The following is a 19,486-nucleotide window of genomic DNA, read 5'->3' on the forward strand; positions in this document are numbered from 1 at the left end:
GCCCCTGGCGGCGGGTGCGGAGGAGCCGGCGCCGGCCGGAGCGGGCCGAGGATGGGGATCCTCTTCACCAGGATCTGGAGGCTGTTCAACCACCAGGGTGAGCGGCGAGCGGAGCCGGGCCCGTCGGCGCGGGCGGTCGGGGCGGGGCCGGGCCCGGGGGCTCCGCGCGGGGCGCATTTACGGCTGCGGCGCCGTGAGCGAAGTCGGCGCTGCGGAGCGAGCCGTCCTGCTAGACCGCATTTCGGTGTTGGCTCGGTGTTGTGCCGAGCGGGCTGTCCGTGTGACGATGGTACGAGGCTGCGCTGCGGAACCGCAACGTGTCGGTTAAATCGGAACCGAGGAACCTCGCTTGCCTGAATGCATCCTCCCAGGGATCCCGGCTCCGGGAGCTGAGCTCTGGGGTGCAGAGCCTGGGCGGGCTGCTGGGGGGGAAACACACATCGGAGTGTGCTAGGCCACATCTGAGTGTGATGGGCAACGCCGCCTGTAGAGTTCAGGTTCCTTCTGTGATGCGTAGGAAAGAAGGTGCTAAGCAGAAACGATCAGCAGTTCTGGCACGAGCGCTAAGTGCTGGAGTAGCTTTTTGTTGTACCGGTTCGTTTGTCTAAAACCAAACTGGGTGAATGAGAGCTGCCAGACGTAGGCAAATCTTTCTGTGTTTCAAAGCTGCTAAAAGGGAAACAGGACACGTGGTGGTTGTATGGTTGGACTTGGTGATCCAGTGGTGAGGCACTGGAACAGGTTGCCCAAGGGGGCTGTGGATGCCCCATCCCTGCAGGCTTTCAAGGCCAGGCTGGATGTGGCTCTGGGCAGCCTGGGCTGTTGGTTGGCAACCTGCACATAGCAGGGGGTTGGAACCGGGTGAGCATTGAGGTGTTTCTCAATCCAGGCCATTCTGTGATTCTATGATGTTAGGGGTCTTTTCCAACCTTAATGATTCTGTAGCTTGAGGAGAAGCGCTCTGTGTGCTGCAGGATATTCCTGCAGGCAGCACTGCTGCTTTCTTAACTGCTGCTCAGAAAGAGATGAAGAAGTTGCTGGCTGTGATAGTAGCATGGCCTTGGAAAGGCACGCTTGGTTTGTATGAGCATTCTGGAGAGATGCTATAATTGGGGCAGTAGAGAATGCAGTCTATTATGATCTGCAGGAGTATAGAGGCTTCAGAAAGCATGGTCAGCAGCTTAGAGAAGGAAAAAATCCAAATGTCATATCTTAGAAATTATTCCTTCAGGTGTGCAGATAGGGAACAAACACAGATAGACTGTTAGGTATGGTCTGAAATCCAGCACCAGAGCTACGTGCTGGCTGAGGAGATCCGTCTGCAGCACAGCATGAACCTTGCCTTGTAACGCAGTCCTTGTTGTGATAGCAGAGCTAACAATGTGACTTACTGGTTGTATTTTTATTTCAGAGCACAAAGTAATCATTGTTGGTCTGGATAATGCAGGAAAGACTACCATTCTTTATCAATTGTAAGTACGAACTGCAGCAGTGTTTCGTGTGTCTCAAGGTGTGTGTTGTGTGCATTGCTTTGGCTTATTTTCACTGCTTTCCATCTTTCTTTTTGCTTGGAGATCGCCATGCTGGAAATTATGGGATAGGTGGCGCTGAGATCAGAGTTTGGGAATGTCTGTGTTCCTCCTGATGTGTGAATAAGGTTTTGTTGAGAACTATTCACGAAATTACTTTGCTATTACAATTGATCACGGCTGCCTTTGGTGTCACAGCACAGACTGTCTGCCAGCTCCATAAAATAGGGTTACACTGAGGGTTAGCCACAGCACAGTGCTGCTGTGCTGGTCCATGCCACAGCGTGTAACTGTGCCATTCTTTGTGAGTTGCAAAGCACCGAAGCCTGACCTCTCCCTGCCTCAAATTGTGTCCTGCCCACCTTGGGAGGTGAGGGAGGGCTGAGCCACCAGCAAGCCTTGCAGTGTTGGGTGCTGTTGAGCTGTTTGTGGCTTGTATTTGTCGTGCCTCAGCCTTGCTGCTGATGTCTGTGGAACCTGCATGGGCTCCGTATCGCTAGTCCTCCACGGCGCTTTGATAAAGGGCTGCAGATCTGTGCCTGGGCTCGGAAACTGCAGGTGGAACAGGCAGCTCAAGGCCTCTTCATAGCAGGAGCAGATTGGCCTTCTCTCACAGCAGGCAGCCTGGTGCTAGGAAGCACTCCTTCTCCAACCCTACATTAAAACGTTGCAGGGGTGAATATTTCTTTTGACAAACTGATTGGCTTTTGCCTTTCTGAAATGTGAAAGTTATGCGGTGTTCCCAGCCCTGTGCAAGCTGCACAGGAGAAAGTGAAAGTACAAGGATCACTGTTGTTACCAAACCGAGAGTGAGGAAAATATTTTTAGTATTAAAAAATTAATAGAATGAAGTGGAATCTTTTAAAGAGCAGTAACTGTTGCTGCTGAGGGCCATCCTTGGTGTGTTACAAAGCTGCCTGTGTCTTTTTGCTTCCTCCACCAGTGTCTCATGATTCTTTTCATCTTCTTCTTTCTGCCATCTCAGTGTTTTCTTTTTCCCTTTTGTACAGTGGATGGCTGTGTGCCTCCTTTTCCTCTGTACCCTTTTTGGCATTGCAGGACTTCCCCTTCTCGCTAGTTGAAGGGTGCTGCTCTGGATGGGTCTGATCTGCTGCTCCTCCTGCCTCTTGCTTCAGAAATGTTTGCCTGCTGTATTTTTCCTTGTACAGTTTCTCCGTGGCAGATAAGCGTTCTGAGCAAGAATGAATGTTTGACTTTTGGAACAAACGGGCAGAGATAACTGCAGCAGTGTCTCAGTGTGCTGACTGGTGCTTGATGTCGTGGAGGGTCGCAGCACTTTGGAGCAGTGATTCTTGCAGCAGATCGTGGCAGCCCTGCAGACAATTTCTTTCTTTCCATTCTCATACTCAGCTCTCCCTCCCTCGTTGTTGAGCAGGATTTGGCATTCTGTTGTCTAGAAATGCCATGAAGCTCCACACTAACCTTGTTTCAGTGGGGAGGAGGAAAGAAAATCCACCTATCATGTTGCACACAGAGACTTGCTGACAGCTTGAGTGTGAAAGGCTGCAGGTTCAGCCAGGGAAATGGGAGCTGTGAAATGCCTTTCCCAAGCATTAAAAGAACTCTGCTGAAACCTGGTTGTGAAATATTAAATCAGCCACAGGCATCTTGTTACCATTGTTTGCCTTAATTTCATTTTACTGTTCTTTCTCATTCTAATGCTTCTCTTTCCCCAGTCTTAGCTTCCCCCAAACTTGTGTGATGAGAAAATACCTTGCCTTGGTGCTAAGACATTGAGTAGCTGGTGTTCCTTCTCACAATGTTAGGCTACCCTTTTATCCCTCAGTAAATAGCCCAGTACTGTTACAAGTCTCAAATTGATGTCTCTATAACTGAAAGCTCTGCTGAAGTATTTAAAAAGTGTGTACATATATGTATATATATAAAGTGGAAAAAGAAGATCGTGATTATCAGAAGAAAAAATAATTAAACTCTTGAAAAAGATTGATCTTTTCCTTTAAAGCTGCCTTTGTGATTTATTTATTTTTTTAAATGTCCCTTTCAGTAGGGCTTAAATAACTTGAAGAGTGTCCAGAATACACATTTGGTTATTACTCTTTATGTGCCTTAATGACAGAGTTGCACTAAGTATCTCTAAACCAATGTATTTCTCAACCTTAATTAATCAGCATTCATCTCCACAATTGAGATTCCATTTGCTGGACAGAAGGAAGTCTGGACATAAAGTAACTGCAGTGTGAAGGAGCAGTGTGCGTGCTGTCCAACCCTGTGTTTGGTGGAGCTGGATGAGCAGTTGTTTTTCTGCAACCTTGGAATTCTTGTGGCTTAACCATAGTCTTGAAGAAAAGCAACTGCTCTCTTCCATGCTGCATCGTGCCAAAAGCAGCCTGGAAAAACAAGAGCTGGCTGCTTGAAACGCTTTCTGAAGCAAATGCTCCCTCAGCTTTATGATTTAATGAGTTATAAAATAGTTTTCTTGCTCTCTCAGCTTTAAAATTTAACTGTTATATAGGTCACCGAATCCTCCTTTATGGTCATTTTTATTCTCCTCCGACTTTGTCCCTATTTTTGCACGAGAGGTTTTTGCTAGAGTTCCCCCATTAAGCTTTCCACCTTGGAGAAACCATCAGCTTTAGTGTCACGGAAGCAGGTTCAGTGCTGGCCGTGCGTGACGGAGCCGACCTCTTCTCCCTGCAGCTCGATGAACGAAGTGGTGCACACCTCACCTACGATAGGCAGCAACGTGGAAGAGATCGTGGTCAACAACACGCGCTTTCTGATGTGGGATATCGGAGGGCAGGAGTCGCTGCGCTCCTCGTGGAACACCTACTACACCAACACCGAGGTGAGAGCCCAGGCCCTGCCCTCAGGCCTGTGGGGACGAATGGCTGCCCAGAAGGAGAGAGCCTACAGAACCATGGCGCGCTCCCAGGGAGCTGCACTGCACGCGTTGAGTGTTGTGCAGCAGCTCCAGGGTGCTTGTGTTGTACAGCAGCCTGCTTCACAATCACAACTCCCTTCTGTTCTTTCATAACGCACTTTAAAGTAACGTCAAGGACCCCGTGTCTGGGGATCCGTGGCCTTGGGGCAGGTGTTGCACATCCCCGTGTTTACAGGTTCCTACTGCAGGCTGTAACAGCTGTTTCTCTGTAGCAGTGCTTCAAAGCCTGTGTATCCCCAAAATGAGCAAGGCCTGAAGTCCTGATACCAGGAGCTCTGTCTTGCAGGCTCCTATGATCAATTCACTCAAGCACCCCGAGAGTTTTGAGAGCACCTCAGTGACAAAGCTGCAGCACATACACTGGAGTTGATTAAAATCGTGCTTCAAGATTTCCTACGTGATAACAGTTGTGGTGTTATTGATGTTGTTTTCTTTAAAAGGTTAACCTTTTTAGTCCTTGTTTTCCTGTGCTTCACTAGAAGGCACTGTGACACGAATATGCACGTGTACTTTTGAAGTGTGACATTTATGGTTTTTTAAAATGTTTTTAAATCCCTTAAATTCCTACTTTCATGTTAGAGCTTGAAACAAAGGGAGGAAGCTGATATACTTCACCTTCTTACGGAAGCAACAAATCATCTGAGCAATCTCTGTGCTACCTCAGTTATGCGAAGCAAAGAGTAAAGCCAGATCTGGGGTGCTGACAAGGGCTTGCTCTCAGAATAAATTTTTCACTTGAAAGTGGAGGTCAGAAAAGATTCCTCAGAGCTGTTTTGTATACAAAGCACTGGCTAAACTGCTAACCATAGCAGTGCTTTGGATAACCAGCCAGGCTCTGCATCTGAGACAAGACTCCTGATAATCCTGCTGGCTGTCTGAATAACCTGATGGGAGCAATGATCTGTGTAAGCACGTGTGGCCAGAGGAAGTAGTATGTTCTTTGAAATGCTGACTCATAACTTTTGGCTTTTTAAAGTTTGTAATAGTTGTCGTGGACAGCACAGACAGAGAGAGGATTTCGGTGACTAAAGAAGAACTGTATAAGATGTTAGCGCATGAGGTGAGTAGATCCTGAATCTTCTTTGTTGCAATATTCGTGGCTAAGATGTGGATCAGGAAACTGGTCTGTGAGAGCTTCATTTGAGAATGCCATTTAAGTCTGATGGTGGGAGACAGACCAGAGAGGGCACATGGCTCAGTTGGAACCCAGGGCTAATGTTAACAGCCGTGTTCCTGGCTATGGGCAGTGCTGTCAGACTGTCTGGTTTTTGCTAGAGGCTCTGTCTGTCGGGAAACTCCCAGTACATTTGTGGGAGATCAATGATTTCATATTAATTTATAAAAGTAACTTTGCAGCTTCTGAGTGCTTCATCAAAACAGAAGTTGGCACTTAGAAATGATGTACGTGTTTTTTCAGCATAAGTCTTGAAGACCTGCAGTAGCTGAAGAAGGGCTGTTACGCTGTGCCTTTATTCTTGTTCATTGTGGCTGTTAGGTTGTTAAGTCTTCAAAGGAAACCTCTGCAATAAGAACCAAACAGCAATTGGGTTAATTGCAGTAATGCAAAATGCATGACGTAAACTCTTAAAGTTCAGGCTGGATGTGGCTCTGGGCAGCCTGGCCTGGTGCTTGGCGACCCTGCCTATGGCAGGAGGGTTGAAACTGGATGATCTTTGAGGCCCTTTTCAACCCAGGCCATTCTGTGACTCTATGAAAATGTGTGAGAAAGCTGTAGTAGCTATCATTCTACATCAGCTTGAACTTACAGAATGAGTGTGATTTGCTAACTTGTGAGAACTCTTTCAAATAGAGTGCTGTGTTATGTCTAAAATGGAACTGTCTGTTTCTGATTTGTAAGTGCTCTCATACTGTATAAGCCAAGGAGCAGTGCAGTGTAATGTAAGTTATCTGCCCGTGAAGTGGTGCAGGACCAGAGGCTGGAGTTTTAATGAATATGTGCTTCTATAAGCTTAACTTCTGCTGTTGATATGTAAGAGCAGCAAATTTAATGCAAATGGGATCAGTTTGTGTGAGCTGACACTGAGGACACCGAGCTTCTAAACCTAAAAGTGTCAGAATACAAAGATGTGCATAGAATTGATGGCATTATATCCCAAAATGTTCCATCTATATTTAAACTATCACCACTGTTTAGCAGGTAACTCCAGAAAGGCCCAAGGCTGCATCTATCTATCTATCTATCTATATCTCTGTATGTAAATATATGTATTTCCTGTGAATGATCATGGTAGCATTGAAGAAACAACCAAGACCTTTCTTCAGGGTCTTGATGTTTTTTTTTCCTTTTGTATTTAAATTCGAGTAGCGTTTAACATGTCACTGAATGTCTTTCTTAGTAAGGTTGGTGTAATTAGCTGTGAGCCACAGGACAGGTAATGCTTTTTCTGAGAAGTAGGTGTCCTCCCAAAATGTTGTTGTTTTTATTCCATGACCTTGGGATTTTAGGCAACTGTTTTGCAGAACTTTGCACTGTAAACCTCAGCCAGTGTCCAGCTGATGTGCAGGTTCTAGTTAATCTAAACTGCTTTTTCCTCCATGCTCAGAGGCAGCTCGGTTTAGCTTCTTGAAAGAGACCATGCTTTGTCTGGAACTTTGCATTTTGTGATGCTCAAAAGGTGCAAATTCTACAGAAGTAACCCTGACTCAAGATGCAAGTCTCCCAGGAAGGCTGGGGTGGCAGGGAAGGAGGCGGGCCGGTCTGTCTCATCTGTGGCACTGTGTGAGCTCATATAGGCTTGGCTGCTGCAAGGTCCTGCTGCTACGGGTTTCATTTCTCTCCTTCAGGCTGTCCTTGTGCTAGCAATGAAGGTCTGTGGCTAGCTGTGGGGTTTTGGTTTTGCTAGCTCAGGTCGGTGTGTGGTGACTGTTCAGCCAGCTGGGCGAAACCCATAGTGAAAGCAGAGGGCAGGAGCAGTCCCAGAGCTGCACCTTCTGCCTGGTTGTGGCAGAGCACTGCATGCAGCGCAGGGACCGCTGCCATCGAGTCTGCTGTCAGCGTTAGAATTTCTCAGCTGTACTATTCAGTCTGTGGCACTAGCTAAACAAAATCTGCATCTTCTGTTTCATAATCTGCAAGTGAGGGTGCGGAAGCTGTTAATGAACTGTATTTGAAACGAAGGAAGTTCGCAACTCTAAGCAGTGCGAATGCCCTTGCTTCACGATGGGAGGCTGCTTCTACACCCAGACAGCACACATCTAACAGGAGGTGTGCCTATTGCCTGCAGCAGGTTGTAGTCAGTATATTCTGCTAACCCTGCAGGTGCTACAGCACTTGGAAAGAACAATGATACGTATAACCTGGAATGGAGATCAAATACGTACACAGAATAGCTGTTCTTTGCAGTCTTTGAAAAGTTCTCATTTTTGCTAACTAGTTCAGTTGGATTTGTTTGCTAAGGTAAAATTGACTTGCCCAAGTCAGTTCCAGCTATTTTCTGGACCAGAGGATCCCATGGGAATTAATGTTACTGCTTGTAAAAGTTAGTGTGCCTAATAGGCGTTTAAGTGAATGGCTTTCTGGGAAGACCTTGTTACTTTCAGAGGGGCACTATGTGTCTGTACTAATGTAATTCAAAGCAGCTTGAGATAGAACAAGCTTGGTCCTAGAGTTGTCCTTCTCTAAATGGTTAGAACCAATGTTTTGAATATTTTAGAGCTCCATCAAGACAATTACTGCAGTGTGCTTGTTCATTTAGATGCCTGTGCTTTGATTCTGAAGTAGTGTGAATGATGATGTTCCACAAACGATGAACATCTTATAGATGAAATGTTACTGCAGCTTGCTTTACGCTGTCAGGGGCAGTCTCAGTGCTGCTTCAGAGGTGGGATTTCCATGGCAGAGGATGGCTGGGTGAGGCTTTCCCAGTGCTGGAGCACTAATGGGGCGTTGGTTCTGCTGGTTTGGCACTAACATCAATCTCACGGTGTGCATGTATGTGAAAGTTGGTATGTGTCAAAGCATGGTGTGTATAAAAGCCAGGCACAGGGAGGGAGAGCAGCTGCTTCAGATACACAGGCAGGAGCGCCCTGCAAGGAAAGGCTAAAGCAGAAGACCTGGACTCTGAAACAGACGGGTGATGTAACTGCACGTGCTGTGCTCAGGACAGAGATGCAGGGTGCCCTGATCCTCACAGGACAGCAGAATGGCATTGGTAGTTTTAGGCAAAAGTTGGACATCTGATCAACAAGATCAAAATATTTTCCTTTTAGAAGTTAAACGCTGACGAGGCTGCAGCATTTATAAGCTAGTTTGCTTGGGCTTACAACTCACAGGTTTGCTGTCACATCTTTTGTCTTTGAAGGCAGGTTTGTAATAGTCTTTTTTCTTCTTTCCCCCCCAAGGACTTGAAGAAAGCAGGTTTGCTGATCTTTGCTAACAAGCAAGATGTTAAAGAATGTATGACTGTGGCTGAAATCTCTCAGTTTCTGAAGCTGACTTCAATTAAGGATCACCAGTGGCACATTCAGGCGTGCTGTGCTCTAACTGGAGAGGGGTAAGGGTTATTCTCTGTAGAGGACGGTCTTGAATGATTTTGGTATTTTTACTGTGGTGGTCAGTCCTAACACACTGCTCCCCTTTCAGTGATAATGCTGTACTTACTGTGTTCTGAATGCAAAAATCTGACATTGGAACAGAAAGATCTGATAACCAACATTTACAGGAAACTTGCAGTCTCGAAGTGTAGTTTTGAGTGACTGAGGCCTAATGAAGATGGATGTAGGAACAACCTCACGTTTTTCATTGGTCTATTAAGACTAATCATAATTAGAGGTAACTTCAGTGTGCATCTGTAAGAGCTGAAGTCTTCTACACATAGATGGCATAGTAAGACCTGAAAAGAGTGAATTGTTTCTGGAAATGCTGCCTTCAGTCAGAGTTAGAGTTCTCAAGAAGAATTTGATTGTTCATGCAAATTGGTGCTGTGGAAGTAATCACCTTTGAAGTTACCCTGAGGAGTGCACCCATTCCTTACACATTCTCTCTCTTGTTTACAGACTCTGCCAAGGACTCGAATGGATGATGTCAAGACTAAAGATCAGATGATTTTTAATGACCCCTTTGCACAGAGACTGCTTAAAAAAAAAAAAAAAAAAAAAGCTGTACCTGTGGTTACCTTCACAGTGGCAGAATTGCTGGGTTAGGTGTATTTATAATGAACTGATTTCAACTTTATTTTCTACGTAGATGCACACACACATGTATATAAATCCAGACCGTTCAGCAGAAAGAAAGATGCAGGTGATGGCTCGAGGTTGTTTTCCTCTGGAGATGTGTGTAAAAGTGGTGATCCACCTTCCTTCCAGGATGCAGCCACTGACAACAGTCTGATGCTGAGTGTGGTGAAGATGAAGCAAGAGAAAGAACTTATGCTTTGGGGTTTTGTTATTACATTGTAGTCCTCCCTAGTCAAAGATGTGGCTTCATTATTTCAGTAAATTAGCAAACAAATCAATGGCATAGATATCAACTTTCCAGTATTTTTAAAGTTACTGATGTTACAAATGCAAAACTATTTTCCTGTATGTGTACTGTACATATTTGTGTATATTTATACCTCGATTTTAGGTTAATTGCAATCTCTTCAGAGCAGTGTGTAAAGCTGAATCAGTATGTTGACAGCAGTACTAATATTTCACATTGCCAACGTGTCGCAACTTCTTTTCCTTCATGACCTGTGTGGCTGTAATGTCCATCAGACAGTTGGCTCACCACAACTTTATAAAGCAAGTTCTCTCTTAAGAAAACTACTTGTTTCTCACATGATTTTTCAGTTTGATTTTTCATAGTGGGTTGGGGTGTACGGATTCACCTTCAAATTACAGCATCAGCAAACAGTAAAAATTTGCCAAAGAGTTTTGAAACAAATTTTCTCCTAATCATCATTGGATTAGATGACTCCAAAAAATGCACGTCACGATGTTCTATGCTACTGCTTTACTTCTTTGGCAGCACGTGTTCATTTGTGATTCAAGACTTGTAGAGGTACCTTTAGCTCTCATAAAGGGAAAAAGTTTGTGGTGTTTTGTTTTTTCCTTCCTTAACCAAAGAGAAGAGATGAAAGTATGTTTAAAAGTCCCAGTGGAATCCTACAAACTAGACATATGCTGTAGTGTCTTTCAGAGGAAGAGGTGCACTTCTTTGATAGCATCAAATGTATGTGTGTATCCATATGCAGTGGTTGGAATTGGGATGGGGAAGGGGAGTAAAGTAGAAGACACTACTTGAAAAGCTGTGAGTGACCCCTTGATCATGTTCCCACAGAAGTTCCAGGGCAGCACTTGCTGTGGATATAACTCCCTTGCACGGTCCCCAGGTGAGTTACAAGAAAGTGTCAAACACTGTGGTTGTCTTTTCTCCCTGCAGTATTTCATGGGTTGGTTGTTCTGTACGGAGGCTCAGAATTGCTGTGTTAAAGGACACAGGCTCTTCAGTGGGACTGCAGTTGGATGATTTGAAATATTACCAGCGTTGTAAAAAGGATATGTAGCCTTAATTGCAGGCTTTTATGTTGGGGTTGTGTGTCGGAAGAGTACAGTAAAATGAAATAAAACTTTGTTTAAAATGCCCTTCCCTTTTTAGCTCGCACAACTGGTAAGGATGGAAAAGACATTTTAAAGAACAAGCTTGAATTGAACTTTCTAATGTGCTCATCTTTGGCTGTGGGGGTAATGTAGTCAGTGCACCTGCTGTGCATTTGCCTGCCTCACTGGGGATTGTGTTGTGAATGTGTGGGAAACAAAAGGAGGCAATTTCAAAGGTCTGTATTTAACAAAGGCAGGTAAAGAATTTAACTTCTTAATGTATTTCTGGTATCTATGATGCTCACTGGCCAGAGATCCTGCTGTCATCGTTAAGCATTTCAGTGTGTACATGCATATCTTTCTGGTACATGCACATAGATACTGGTGTGTTGCAAAATGTATACATATGTTTGAAGAAATAACAACTTAGTGCAAAGATGAATTACTCAGTTTATCTGATGGTATCTTTGGGAACCAAGCTCTGTGCACTCTTGCATATAAAATGGAAGTGTACATCTTCTAGTCCTAAAGAAAAAGCAGACATGCTTATAAAGCTACGTGTCTGGGTTTTGAGTCATCTGTCTTCCCTTCCATGCCTTCAAAATATTTTGCTTTAGTGTTTTTCAGTACTGCACACTGTTGCCTGAATCTGTGAAGGTTGTGTGTTGGTTTTTTTGGTGGTTTTCTAAGACAAGAAGTTCTTCCTGTTCACGGAGGAAATATCATGGAGCAGTTTCTATCTGGCTACTTCTTGATGGAATTTGCTGCCGACTCCTTCACTTAAATTAGTAGGACAGTGTCCAGATAATGAAAGCGTGGTCTTTTTTTCCAAGTGTAGCATATACTGCAACCAGACACCTTATATTGACATTGACTCTCCTTCTCCCCCTCAGTATCCTGGCCACTGCCACTTTGTGTGCCTTCAAAGGTACTGCATGGTTTGCTTCGCCTCTGTCTCGCAAGTGGCAGCCGACCCCAGCAGGGAGCTGAGAGTAACTGCACACATGAGATCTGCCTGTTAAAACAGTGTCCTTATGAGCTTGTAATCTGAAAAGTAAGTAGTTGGATTGCAAACAGTACAGCCTTAACCCAGCTGTGATAGCATCTAATAATCACATAGAATCACGAGGCTTCTTTTCTATCTCTTTCTCATGCCACTGCATTTAGAGGGAAGATTTACTAAAATCTTATGTGGTGACAGTGCTTAGTGAAACACCACATGTCTGTAGCATTCTTCAGCAGTGTTTGGGAAGCAAAAGCAGATGTGCCTTCCTTGTACCTGCTAGGTGTGCAGTCTGTACAGGTGTCTGTAGTAGCTGGGCAGCCGTTATCACCTCTCTGTGAGCAGAGGGAACTCTTCAGGGTTCCAACACATCCAGCAGTGGTTGTGATCTCACTGAAAGCACAGCAAAAGTTGTGAAAGCAAAGGGCTGCATCCCACTGTTACGCTGAAAGACTCTGTGGAAGTGTCTGCCAGAAGGCTCCTCGTGAGAACAAGTGTATTTACTGACACTGTGAGGAGAACATGAGGTGCCTGTGCATGTATGTTATTCACAGCCACAACACTGTCATTGGGTCTTTTCCTAAGCATGCTGCCTTTCGAGTCATGTTGAAAATATTTTCCAAGTTAGTCGTGAAATAGAAGGAATCCTTACATTTGGTCATGGAGGAGAAAAGAGGCCAAACTCCTCAAGCCCTTTTCATGCACTTCTTGTTTACAGTTGTTTTCTTTTCCCTGGGGGACGATTCATGGCTTTTTGCACAGCTCTGCTCATAGAAAAGCGAGTTATCTGTGCTGCACAGAGTTTCTCACAGTTATAATTTGGAAGCAATTGTCCTAATGCGAGTTGTGATCTTGATTTGTGTTGCATCTGTTTCCCCTCCTCTGCACTGTGTTGGATTTCTTTCCTTTTGTTCTTCATCCCTAGGATAATTCAAGAAGGAGGCAGGTGTCTTTTAAAAACATGTCACTGAGGTTTGTGCTATAGAACAACACCTTACCAGCAAACAAAATAGCAGTGCAGCATGTTTTAGTTTTTGAGTATCAAGGTGTTTCTTTTGGTTTAGCACATGGCAGAGTTGGCACCTTGGCTGTGCTCAGTGTTTCTCCTGTGAGCTGAAGATCACACAGGTTTTTAATTGTGAGGAAAAGTGGGAAATTCTAACATAGATCTGCTAGGCCTCCCTTTTAATATTCTTTTCCTCATTTCAGGGAGGGTTACTGTTTTCCTATGCACTAAGCAGTGTGTTCCCAGATGCGTGTTCGTGTGTGAGTGCTGATAGCTGATAGGCACCTGCTACAGTGTCTGCAGCCCAAGTGCCTACAACTAATGAACTGATCAGCTTTTTCTGTGTGTGCTGAATTTTCCATTCACCTTAAAATAGACACATATCTATGACAGTTTGTAAACTGAGTGTTCTTTCCCTTCCTATGCCCCAGTTTTGTCATGACTGGTGTAACATTTTAGTTCTTGAAGCTTTCTATCCTCTACATTCCAAGCACTCTCCATTTATCACACAGCTAGCATTCTTTGTGAAAGGAAGGGATCCATTTGTCTGTGTATCAGATTTTTCTTCAAGGAACTGAGTTAAAGTAAATTAATCCAAGGATACTTGGTCTTGTAAACCTCCTTATTTAAGTAGTTCTTCTTAATTGGCTAATAAAAACATTAACTCTGCTACCATCAGACTAATTATGTCTGACAAGTAGTTTCTCAGCTAATTCAAACGAATGTGGTATTGAGCTTTTAAACAGTGCATCATGGAGCATTATGGGCTAAGAATGACATGATGCTGTGAAGAATGGCACTGAGAAAGGCCAGTGTCTGTGCATGTAGTCCTGGTGTTTTGTAAGTCAGTGCAGTGAGCATGTGAAATGCAGAAAAGGAGGAATAAGTGGTTGCCACTAACTTGTTTTGCATTGTTGCTTAGACTCATAAGCAGAGATGGTATCCTTGCCTTACAGGGGTTTTACTGGTTAACTTTTCTATTGTACAGAAAGTGGTTTTGAAATTCACATCGGATAGCAGTCGTTATTTATAAGAGGGTCGTCCCCATATATTGACCTCTATCCTGTTTGGGTTGGGTTTTTTTTAAGCTTTTCTTATTAGTGACATTGGAAGGCTTGTCTGCTACTGAACTAATACAGAAAATGCTGCTTTCCCTTGAAGCTGTAATTCATTCTTTGCAAATCATCATCAGCTCAGTGTTATCTTGTCTAAACGTTTCCTGTGTCAAGCACCATGGAGGGCAGAGCAGTCTCCTGCTACAAAGAGAAGATGTGCTTTTCTGCTAAGAGACACAGACTCGGATTGGGGAGGCTGAAAAATGCAAGAACTGTGTGATAGAGGAGGGCTAGGTGAGCCAGGTCAAACTGTGTCCACGCAGAGCTCGATCAGAGTGTTTTCAGCATGCCCCCCCTGTTGTTACTGTGTGCTTTGCCAAAACCTTTTGTCCTGCAGTGTGGACCCACCGTGCAGGCTGTGAATGATGTGGTTTATTATATTCTCACTGGGTTTTTTCGTTGTAGTTTGTATGTGAAGTTACATCCATGTGGCTATGTATTAATGATGTTTCTAGGGTCATACTTACTTTGATCGCTTGCATTTTGTACTTCTCTTCCTTAAAATTTTGTCTTGAAAGAAATTCATAAAATCCATGGCTAGCTCTACTGCAATAAAACTTCATTCCAGAACACGTGAAATCATTGCTTCAAGTTAATATGAGGAGTTATGGGCTGGTTTGTCTTGGCTTGAGCACTTCTGTGCTTTAAATATAAGCAAATCAATTAGAGTGATCTATCTACAACTTTATGAAGCTATTTAGCACAGCCAAGCTTGGTTGTGATTCTCTTGCATAACTTCTAATGAAGTTTTATCAGAATATTCCTCAAATTGTTTCCCCCTTTACCTCTTTCTGTCGTTCTGGTTTGTGAAACCCAGTGTGAGTGGAGCTGGAAGGAGCTCATCTTGTTCTTGTAGCTCTTGTTTGAAGGGGTGAAACACGCACAGATTTGCCCTTGACTGCTGGAGAGGCACACGCAGGTAAGAGGCTGTGTGCAGTCACATTTATTTATAACCTCACAACTGCTGTCCTTGGGAAAACTACCAGTCCTTACTGCTCTAAATGAAAACACTGGTCAGAATTTTGCTGTTTGCATTACAGCTTTTGCTTGTGTGGAAGGGAAACTTCTTTTCCCACATGGTTATAAGGGTTTGTCCAGGCATCATGTGGTGTGGAGAACTGTTTGGCAAAGCTGTGCTGCTGGGGTTTATGCTGGGAGGTTGCTTGGTAAGAAGTGTGTCTGCTGGTTTTAAATAGAAAAGAGAATGGATTTAATGGTGGAATGTTCTTTTCCTTCAGAAAATACTGAGTTGTAGTGGTGTGTTCACGTGTCGCATGCTGGTAGTGCAGCCCTGGGCTGTTGGGGTTACAGGTAACTGCTTAGAAAGCAAATGGGATGAAATTGAAGCTGCTTTAAGAAAAAAAAAGGCATGTGGCTGCTCCAAAGGTATGCTGGTGGTCAGCGCTGGAGCTGGAATTCAATCTTTTTCCATGGGTGTTAATTTTGGACTTGTTGCTCTATTTCTGTCTGCACAGTGCTTGAAGCCGTATGATAATCTCTCAGATAAAAGTAACGCACAGACAGGTGTTCACCAGCTCAGATACGTACAGTAACTGCATGCTGCCTCTGTTACAGTGGCACAATGGACAGCAAAGTGCTCTCCTGTGCTGTTCTTCTGCCTACTGTCTGATGCCAGTCTACAGATTGCTACGTTAGTCCAGAAAAATATACACAGAAGTATTCTGGGAGGGTTTTACTCCTGTGTGTTGTGTTGTTAGTGAAGAATAACTTCATTCCTGCACATAAAGACAGTTTGCCACTGCTGATCTCCAGTCACTTCCCCTCTGCAGCCAACAGCTGAGCGTCCTGCATAGAGCAGAGCTGCTGCAGTGAGCCTTGCCTTAGTCATTAACATCTTCCTTATGGACGTGGAATTGGTCTTTTAAAAAGAAAAATACTGTGTTGCTTTTTGGCTTTGTTTTTCTTGTCTGTGTGAATGTTGAAGACCGCTGTGTTCTCTTTAATTGTATTTGAGTTACGACATCCTAACTGTTGGATCCTGTTACTACTTCTAAAAGTCCAAGTCACGTCATTACTGCTGTTGCACAGTGGGCTTTGATTTATTCCAAGTATTTAATGCATTTTTTTCAACGTGATATTGAATGAGATGCAAAAGTACAGGATTGTTAACATCTTGGGAGCCAATACTTGTTATCAGCCTTGTTCTGTCTTGCCTTTTGCCTCATTTTTCAGAACTGGAAGGCATTTTTTTTCCAGGTGTGTGTGTGTGTGTATATGTGTGTAGGCAAACTATTGGGGTCATGCAAAGTGATGCAGACCTTGGAATAACAATATTTTGTCTAATTTCTTTGTACATAAAGTCTTAGTCTGAATACAGGTACTGTTGAAGACTTGCTTTTTGAGGTCCTTGTACTGCTGAATTCCAAGAGGCAACCCCATTGTAACCTGTATGTATAGCTTTAAAACATGACTTGTTGGATGCGTATTAGAGCTGTATAAACAACTAATAAACATTATTGTTTGTATTAAGATGGATACCTCACCTCTTCATTTTAGATTACCCATGCCATTTTCAGAGCAGGTTTGACAGTCTTTTTTCCCCTCTGTGTGTGTATGTAAATGTTCATGTATGTGTGTATACATACAGGAATGATGTAGGTGCAGTGCAGGATGTAGCACCGTATGCCAGCGCAGCTGCTGCTGTTGGCAGCAGTAGGTGAGCACTGCTTTAACTCTATGGATAGCAATTTGGGCAAGTCTGATCCCACCTGCTGTGGTGCTGCCTGCTCAGCTCCATGTTGCTGGCCAGGAGCTCGGAGCTTGCACAAGCTCCTTTCCAGATACACCATAACCTCCCAGCAGCAAACCCTGCTGCAGTGTGCCCTGCAGTGAGGGGAAGGAGGTGCTGTGGGCTGTCCTGAGGGACAGAGGTGAGTGCTGGCTGGCCTGGTACGTTGGCTGAACATCCTTCATGTGAGCCTGTGCATGTCAGTAAGTGTGCCCTTACTGTTGCACAGCACGGGATTTTCTTGTGTCTTTAGAAAGTACTTGGTTGTAAATCCAATTGCTTTGTAGATTGAGAAGTGTCTATTTTTGAAAGGCTTTAAACAATGTTTTTCCAATGTATTGGATCTCCAGGTGCCCTTGTTGGTTGCAGACTGATAAGCAGTGTGGACGTGTCAGTAGGCAGTGGACAAACCCAAATCTCAGTTCCTCCAAGGCGCTACAGGTGCTGTAACATTTCAACTGCCACTAAGTAGAGAAGTTGATAAATGAAGTCTTGGATTTGATGCGTGGATCTTCGTAAGAACTTTGGGATCTTATTTTTCATCTAGACTTGAAAAAAAAGGATGAATTTTGTCAAGAGCAAATTTACAGGCAAGGAGAAAGCTACTTTCCAAAGCACGTTGGTTTATTTGATTTTGTCTCCCCACAGAACTTCTTTTGCATGTCTGCCACGTCCATGAGGGAGAAGGCTGCTGGGAGAACATGGTAACAAATCGCCACTTGTGTGCTGCCTGTGCCTGCTGACACCTAACAGCATGCTCAAGGTAGAACTGTTACTGTAGCTTTTCTACAAGGCCTCAGAAACCCACTTACCATCCTCCAACCTCTGCCCGGACTCCTATGAGCTGCTCATCACCTCTGCACCTCAGCACAGAAATGAACCTGTGCCATTGCTTCTGCAGGAGGCAAAGTGCTGACTTAAAGCCGGCTGGTTTTATACGGATTGCTTTGGGCAGCAGGTGTAAAGCTTTTAATCTGCTGTGAACCAGAATCATTGTCAGTGCAAAGCTTTTGAGTGAGAGTAATGAAAGAAATATGGGCTGGTTTATGGAGACACAACTACTGCTGTTGTTTTTCTGCTTCTTGGTGATGGGAAGGTTTCAGGTGCAGGCCGTCCTTCCCACACTGTCACCAGTTGCCAAGCCCACTCTGTAGCATGGATGGATCCACTGACACAGGAGCATGGCCGGAGCTGCTCCAGTTTACAGCTGCTTCAGGTTTTCTGCCAGTCACATCTGGATCAAACCCAGAATTATGAGGCATTTCCATGCACCAGTGTTTGCATGCTGCTCTGTGCTCCAGTCCCAAAGCCCTGTGAATTGTCTCTGCAGCCACTGCTCGTCTGGCTGCTCCTGGGCTGCTTCTTTCCTGCAAGGCCAGATGGGGGCAGAATCCTCCTTTTTATTGTAAATCCTTTTAAAAAAAAAGTTTCCAGTTTGAAGGAATCGAGCCATCCCCAAGGTGCCCAAATGCTTCAAGCCTGCACTGCCACCAGAAGAAATCTGCTTCCTTTCTGTCCCTCACGGCACCTCTTGAGTACCTGGGCACAGAAGATGGGAGACCTAACTCTGTGATAAAACTACTTTTATTTGCCATCTGTTGAAATCTGTTTCTCTGTGTTGTTCAGATTGTTGAAACAGGCTCTAGGTGGTGAGGATCAGAAGGCAGGAGGTCAATGGAACAGTGGAGCTGTGGCTGCTGGAAATCACCTGTACCTGCCTTTAGGAAAGCAGATCCCACCTTTCACCTACGGAGTCATTTGGGTTAATTTAGGTAATTCCTGTGCCCTGACAGGGGCTTGCTCTAGGCACAGAAAGTGTCACCACTGGCAGAGCATTGCCCTCAGCATCCCATTTTGGGCAAACAAGGAAAGCTTTGTGTGGAGAGCCAGGGATGTGCTAGACTCATCTTCTGCTGTCTAACCCCAACGTGGCAGTTGTTAGCTCAGGTCCAATGGCACCCACAGCTGCAGCCAAAGACAGCAGTCCCCTGCAGGTGAGCAAGAGGCAGCTCCACGCACTCATTCAGCTTCTTCCTTCCCCAGCAACACACACCCCATGTTGAAGCTGTGCAATTGCTTGGAAGATTTCCATGCATTTCTGCCGGCTTTCTGTGCAATGCTGAAAGCTTTGAGCAACTGCAGCCTCCTTCAGCAGGGAGCTCTGCTCAACACTGAAAACTATTTGCTTGAATTTAATCTCAGTGGCAAAAAAAATCAGCAAACAAAAGTATTTCTTCCATACATGATGCTCAGAACTCTGTGGATTAGAGCACTTCTGCAGGAGTTACCTTGATGGTGAATCTTTGTAGTGCAGTGCTGAAACCGGAGGTGATTTGCTGCAGTGTGAAGCACTTGAGCTCGATGTAACCATGCCTGCATTGTGCCTCATTTTCAGACTGGAAAGTGAGTGTCTGCATTAATCCATCCTGCAATGAACATCTGCCCTAAGGAGCAGAAGCCAAACTCAAACTGGGGCACAACAAGATGTGTCACAAGAGGTTTCCACACCTGGATAAGTCGTCGTCTCTGAATTGTTTCCTATGCAGCACCAATCCCATCATATTCTGCTCAGCACAACAAGCAGCCACGTCTCAGCACTGCTGTCTTGGTGGCAGTGC

The 19,486-nt window shown here is 44.6% G+C and overlaps 1 protein-coding gene across 1 annotated transcript; it reads left to right on the forward strand.

Moving 5' to 3' along the window:
* ARL5A (ADP ribosylation factor like GTPase 5A) lies at positions 1–16,609 on the forward strand. Its single transcript, XM_042877746.1, has 6 exons — positions 1–97; positions 1,412–1,472; positions 4,209–4,356; positions 5,429–5,512; positions 8,815–8,966; positions 9,469–16,609. Exons 1-6 carry the CDS (start codon positions 52–54, stop codon positions 9,515–9,517), a joined length of 540 nt encoding a protein of 179 aa, XP_042733680.1. The 5' UTR covers positions 1–51; the 3' UTR covers positions 9,518–16,609.
* The last annotated feature ends 2,877 nt before the right edge of the window (positions 16,610–19,486 follow it).

Source organism: Lagopus leucura, unplaced genomic scaffold (genome assembly GCF_019238085.1).
Source record: "Lagopus leucura isolate 7727_CA_CO unplaced genomic scaffold, USGS_WTPT01 Super-Scaffold_100019, whole genome shotgun sequence".
Classification (NCBI taxonomy): Eukaryota; Metazoa; Chordata; class Aves; order Galliformes; family Phasianidae; genus Lagopus; species Lagopus leucura.